We start from the raw sequence: 6,650 nt of genomic DNA, 5'->3' as shown, positions 1-6,650 counted from the left end.
GGGCTCTTTTTCCAGGCAACCAGGGACAGGACAAGAGGGCCTGGCCTGAAGCTGCTCCAGGGGAGGCTTAGGTTGGATATCAGGAAGCACTTCCTCATGGAAAGGCTGCTCAGACCTTGAGATGGACTGCCCAGGGAAGTGGTGGAGGCACCATCCCTGGAGGTGTTCAAGGACAGGCTGGATGTGGCACTTGGTGCCCTGGTCTGGCTGATGTGGTGGTGTCAGGTCATAGGCTGGACTTGATAATCTCAGGGATCTGTTCCAGCCTCAATAATTCTGGGATCCTGTGATCCCATTTGCACTGAATTTTCACCTCCAAGAAGCAGCCATGTGGCTGGAGAAGGAGAGTGTGCCTGGGCTGCAGAGAGATGGTTGATAAAGCTCCACATTTCAGGACCCTGAGAGAAATCATTGGTCTTCAAACCCTGAATCACCAAATCATCCCCAGTCATTGAAAGGTAGAAGCACAAGGAACAGTTGTCCCAGTGCTCAAGGTGTTGGAGGAAGAGCTTCATCTTTTCCATTTTTAGGCTGGTATTTTAAATTTGAATATTTCTTTTCACCAAAAAGCTGCAAATTGTAGTGGAATGAGGGTTGGAACTGGCTGCCCAGTACCCAAAATCCCACCTGCTTTTGCAGTTTGGATTCAGTCTGAATTCAGACTGACACTTCTTTAGGTAGAACAAACTAAACTGAATTTAGGAAAAATACTTTCCAGAAGTAAAAAAGAAGTCAAAGCCTTTTTGTTTCAGTTGACTTTGAAACTGAAACATTTCTAGTCAGTTTAGCAAGTTTATCTTCATTGTCATGGCCCATCACTTCAGGTAAGAGGATGCAGTCCTGGAGCTGGACTTTAAAAGCTCCAATGACCAAAACCAAACCCTTTTTCTTGGTAGCAACAGAGAAAACATGACAGAAACCATTTTATTTTGTCTTTGAAGGTACAATCTGCCATAGCTGGGTTATCATGCCCAGCAGGCCCTGTGCTCTCCCCACTGTCCATGGATCATCCTTGCCTTTAATTGTGCTCCAGCCCCAGGGATTTCAGGAAACCCTGCATCTTCAGCCCCTTATTCCCTCCCTCTTTAACACCAGTAACCACTGGGCTAGAAACCCCAGACCTCACTTTTACTCCCTGTAGATGAAGATCAATCATTGGTTTATTTCAGGGGCTCGAGCGCTTTGGGCTGAGCAGGATTCATGACATTTGGAAGCTCAGTCAACCTGCAGAGGAAAGGAAAAAAGGTGAGTCCATCTCCCCCTCCTCTCCCTTGGGTCTGACCCTCCTTGCAGCAGCAGCAGCACAGATTGTTTAGTTTTGCTGCTGGGCTGGGAAGCAGGAAGCTCCTTGCTGGGTTATTTCACATGTCCTCCTGTAGTTACTTGGTGAGAAGTGACTTCCCAAGGGGAATGTCACAGGTTGGGCTTTTCCTGCTGCTCCAGGAGCTGATGTTAATACCAGAAACACCAAAACTGGGGGGTCTGTGTCCCCTCTCCAGCTTTCCTCTGCCATGTCTTGCCTTGAATGCAAGAGCCCAGTAAACTTCATGGATTGGGATTTACTTCCCCCCTTTTGTTTTCTGATTTTGCTTCATTTTTAAGTTGATTTAGGCATTTCCTGCTTTGTTTTGGGTTTAAACCTGGTGTGTGGAATGGGCTCTCTTTTTCTTTCACTGAGGGTTGTCATTTAGGAAAGAAACAGTTCATATAAAATCTCCTTCTGCCTTGGCAGCAGAAGGCAGGTGTTGTTATTTATGAGTCACAGAGACAACCAAAGGACTTGCTGAGCTGCCACAAGTGGGTGATGATCAGGGTGTTGTCACTGGTTCTTTGCAAGGTGAGCTCCTTGGAGAACTCCCTGGAACTGGGTAAAGAGAGAGAATAATGCAGGTTGGAAGGGCCCTGGGGTTGGCTCTGCCCTCAGCCCCTGTCCCAGCCACTCTCAGGTAACCTTTATGCCTTTTCAGGCTGCTCAGAGTCTTTTTCTTTCCATTTCCAAATATCTCTGGGGCCAAAGGTTGAGCAGATGTTCTAGGACATGTGGTCTAGAACTCATACAACTACAGAATGGTTTGGGTGGGAAGAGATCTTAAAGATCAACTGGTTCCAACCCCCCTGCATGAGCAGGGACACCTCCCACCATTCCAGGCTGCTCCAAGCCCCATCCAACCTGCCCTTCAACACTGCCAGGGATGGGGCAGCCACAGCTTCTCTGGGCAACCTGGGCCAGGGTCTCCCCACCCTCACAGCCCACAATTTCTCCCTCACATCTCAGCTCCAGCTCCCTCTGCCAGCTGGAACCCCTTCCCCCTGCTCCCATCCCTCCCTGCCCTTGTCCCAAGCCCCTCCCCAGCTTTCCTGGAGCCCCTTCAGGCACTGGAAGCTGCTCTAAGCTCTCCCGGGAGCCTTCTCTTCTCCAGGCTCAACACCCCAACTCTCCCAGCCTGTCTCCAGAGCAGAGCTGCTCCAGCCCTCCCAGCATCTCTGTGGCCTCCTCTGGCCTCTCTCCAACAGCTCCACGCAGATGAGACCATCGAGCCTGGGTGGTGTTTTGTGTCAGTCAAGAGAAAACCCTGAGTGAAAACCACCCCACTGCAGAGCAAGGAGTGCATCCCAAACCCCTGCATCCCACAGCAGCAATCACAGCATCATGGGATGGTTTGGGTTGGGAGGGTCCTCAAAGATCATCCAGATCCAACCCCCCTGCATGGGCAGGGACGATCCATCCTCTGCCCCAGGCTTCCCTAACACTCTGAAATCTGATCCGAATTAAAAACTGCCCCTCTCTGTCTGTTCAAATGAACTCATGGTATCTCCTGCTTCCTTTTCAGCCAACCTGGTTATCAATGACTCCTTTATCAAGAGGTGGGAAGAAACCCAAGGCTTCCTGGGTTTGAAGGAGTACGTGGAGCGCGTCGACGACAAAGACCTGGAAGGGAAAATTGCAATTGTGGAGAAATACAAAGATCGGGTCCCAGAGCTGGTGCAGAAGATCAAGAGCAGCCACGTGTCTCAAGAAGCCCTGGCAGGTAAAGCCAAGCTTTGTCCTGGGGAGAGGAGCAAATTCCTGTCCTTTTTCACTCCAGCTTCAAACCCACCTGGTTCTGCAAAAAGCTGCGTGTGGATCGGGTTGGGTTGGTTTTTAGGGAGGAGGGAAGTTGAACAGCAGCTCTTGGGGTGAGTTTGGGACTCCAGGTGGAGCTCAGTCCCACCAAAGGTTTTCTTAAGGTGACTTTGCTAGAGGCAGATAAACCTTGGGACACAGTATTTCATGTGGTTGGAAAGCCCTGGGGCTTGGTCCTGCTTTGTGGGATCCCTGCTGTCCTTACCCTGCAACGTGCTGACTGAAATTTGGGGAGGGGATGAAGGAATCAGGTCAAAAATTCAGCAGATGAAGAGCATTCCTGTTTGGGGGCTCAGGCTGCTGACACCCAGGGCTTTGCCTTGGCAGGGAAGTTGTCTCCCTCTAGGTTCCCCACAGAAGATCTTTTCATCTGGTTTATGTTTGGGGAGAGGTGAAGTGAAGGCAAAATGAAATGAATTCCTGGAACTCGGTGCCTTGTGAAATTGAAAACACCACGATTGCTGCAGTGACTGATGTTGTTTCGTCCTTGTTCCCACCTTTGCTGGTTCCAGATTATCTGATAGGGACTGTCCACCAAGCCAAAGGCCTGGAGTTCGACACGGTGCTGATTGCTGAGGACTTTGTGAAAGTGCCAAGTCTCAGTGGGGATTTCCAGAGAATTAAATTCCATATTGGTAAGGGAATGGCTGTGTGTGGGGCCTGCCCTGGTCTGACACCCCCCTGCAGGTCCCCAACAAAGGAAGGACATGGAGCTGTTGGAGAGAGTCCAGAGGAGGCCACAGAGATGCTGGGAGGGCTGGAGCAGCTCTGCTCTGGAGACAGGCTGGGAGAGTTGGGGTGTTGAGCCTGGAGAAGAGAAGGCTCCAGGGAGACCTTAGAGCAGCTTCCAGTGCTTGAAGGGGCTCCAGGAAAGCTGGGGAGGGGCTTGGGACAAGGGCAGGGAGGGATGGGAGCAGGGGGAAGGGTTTCCAGCTGGCAGAGGGAGCTGGAGCTGAGATGTGAGGGAGAAATTCTGGGCTGTGAGGGTGGGGAGACCCTGGCCCAGGTTGCCCAGAGAAGCTGTGGCTGCCCCATCCCTGGCAGTGTTGAAGGGCAGGTTGGACGGGGCTTGGAGCAGCCTGGAATGGTGGGAGGTGTCCCTGCCCATGCAGGGGGGTTGGAACTGGATGATTTTTAAGGTCCCTTCCCACCCAAACCCTTCCATCACTCTGTGATCTGGAAGTGGCAGAGCCCAGTGTGCTGCTGGCTCTTCTCCTGCAAACTGGTGTTTCTTGGTGCATCAAGTGCCACTGCTTGTCCTAGTGATTACTGATCTTGTAGCTGCCTTCCCAGTGGGATGGGGGCAGGGAAATACTTCAGTGGTCCAGCTGGTGACCATCAAGCAACAGAAAACCACAACTCCCCACCTGGGAAAGACACTGCTTTCCTTCAGTGCCACCAGTTGTGCTTTGGAAGAGCTGGTCTCTTCCCAGTGAGCAGAGAGGAACCTGCAGAGTGGAGCTAGAGCCTGAGAAACTCCTCCAGTGCCAAATCTGTGCCCAGGAGGTGGGAAGACATGTAGCACTGAGCTGCTTCTCCAGGCTTGTGGGGTCTTGCCTGTGCCTGGAAGGGAGGACATGGAACAAGGCAGGAGTTACTGGTGGTGCCAGGAGCTGCCAGATGCAGGAGGGCATTGCAGAGCTTTGCTGCCCTGCAAGTTCCTGCTGTCCCAGAGAAGCACCAGGTGTCCCTTCAGAAGCACCTGCTGAAGCATTAGAAGAGTGGCAGAGCTGTTCATTCTTGGTCTCTAAAGCTGCTGCTGATCTTCCCTCCAACCCAGGCTTGTATCCTGAGGATGAATGGAACCTGCTCTATGTGGCAGTGACACGTGCCAAGAAGTATCTGCTGATGTCCAAGTCCCTGGAGGACCTTTTGGCATTGGCTGGGGTAAGTTCAGCCTTCCCAAAGGAAGAAGAGACTCAAGCAGGACAATTTAGGGCCCTGATACCTGCACTTTGCAGCATTCTGGACCAAAGCAAGGCATGGATGGGTAAGTTCAGCCTTCCCAAAGGAAGAAGAGCCTCAAGCAGGACAGTTTAGGGCCCTGATACCTGCACTCTGCAGCATTCTGGACCAAAGCAAGGCATGAACATGTCCCACCTGGCTGAGCAGGGAGGCTGCCCGGGAGCTGCAGCAGTTGCTCCACAGAGGGAGCTCCAGAGGCAGAGCAGGGAGCTGGGAAGGGCAGAAGCCCAGGAATGCTGCTGGCACATCAGGGTGGGAGTCTTGGGGTAGCTCTGCAAGCAGTGACATCTCAGGCAAGATCCTCCAGCCCAACCCTTCCCCAGCCCTGCCCAGGCCACCCCTGCCCCGTGTCCCTCAGCACCATCTCCAGGGCTTGGAAACCCCTCCAGGGATGGGGACTCCCCCCCTGCCCTGGGCAGCCTGGGCCAGGCCCTGACAACCCTTGCCAGGCAGGAATTGTTCCCCAGATCCAACCTCAGCCTCCCCTGGCACAACTTGAGGCCGTTCCCTCTTGTCCTGTCCCTTGTTCCTGGGGAGCAGAGCCCGACCCCCCTGGCTCCAACCTCCTCTCAGGCAGCTGCAGAGCCAGAAGGTCTCCCCTCAGCCTCCTTTGCTCCAGGCTCAACACCCCCAGCTCCCTCAGCTGCTCCTCACAAGTTCTCCAGCCCCTTCTCCTTCTGCTCCAGCCCCTTCCCCAGCTCCGGGGCCCTTCCCTGGACACGCTCCAGCCCCTCCAGGTCCTTCTTGTCCTGAGGGGCCCAGCCCTGACCCCAGGATTCCAGGTGTCCCCTCCCCAGTGCCCAGCACAGGGGGACAATCCCTGCCCTGCTCCTGCTGGCCACACTGGTGACACATGGCCTCCTTGGCCACCTGGGAGCATGGACTATGCTCTGGCTTGTGCTGCCACAAACCAGAATAGCTGAGGTCACATTTTTTCTCCAGTTCAGGCTGCTCTGCACCGTGGTTTCAATAGCAAGGCACAAGGTTGCATCATTTTTTTTCCCCCCAGTCCCTGCCTTTGGGTACTGTTTTTCAGCAGCCCTGTATTCTTATCTCAGCCTGAGCCCCTGGGTTCCCTTTTCTCTCTGCAGTGGTTGCAGCTCTTACCTCACTTCCTTCCTTGCAAGTTGCTGCAAGAGAGGTGATTCTCTTCCCCCTCTGTGCCACCCTGCTGAGACCCCCCTGCAGGGCTGGGGCCACCTCTGGGGTCCCCAACACAGGAGGGACAAGGAGCTGTTGGAGAGAGTCCAGAGGAGGCCCCAGAGATGCTGGGAGGGCTGGAGCAGCTCTGCTCTGGAGCCAGACTGGGAGAGTTGGGGTGTTGAGCCTGGAGAAGAGAAGGCTCCAGGGAGACCTTAGAGCAGCTTCCAGTGCCTGAAGGGGCTCCAGGAAAGCTGGGGAGGGACCTGGGACAAGGGCAGGGAGGGATGGGAGCAGGGGGAAGGGTTTCCAGCTGGCAGAGGGAGCTGGAGCTGAGATGTGAGGGAGAAATTCTGGGCTGTGAGGGTGGGGAGAGCCTGGCCCAGGTTGCCCAGGGAAGCTGTGGCTGCCCCATCCCTGG

At 54.0% G+C, this 6,650-nt stretch overlaps 1 protein-coding gene across 1 annotated transcript in view; it reads left to right on the top strand.

Moving 5' to 3' along the window:
- FBXO18 (F-box protein, helicase, 18) overlaps nt 1–6,650 on the top strand; it is a 33,042-nt gene that overhangs the window by 24,405 nt on the left and 1,987 nt on the right. The window contains exons 16-19 of the mRNA XM_010000307.1: nt 1,170–1,245; nt 2,832–3,029; nt 3,637–3,759; nt 4,905–5,011. Of these exons, the coding sequence (XP_009998609.1) occupies nt 1,170–1,245; nt 2,832–3,029; nt 3,637–3,759; nt 4,905–5,011 (504 nt within the window). The remainder of the gene's footprint in view (nt 1–1,169; nt 1,246–2,831; nt 3,030–3,636; nt 3,760–4,904; nt 5,012–6,650) is intronic.

This window comes from Chaetura pelagica, unplaced genomic scaffold, assembly GCF_000747805.2.
Source record: "Chaetura pelagica isolate M959 unplaced genomic scaffold, ChaPel_1.0 scaffold466, whole genome shotgun sequence".
In the NCBI taxonomy this organism is placed as follows: domain Eukaryota; kingdom Metazoa; phylum Chordata; class Aves; order Apodiformes; family Apodidae; genus Chaetura; species Chaetura pelagica.
Note: the sequence above shows the minus strand (reverse complement) of the source record. Positions and strands in the feature narration are given on the sequence as shown.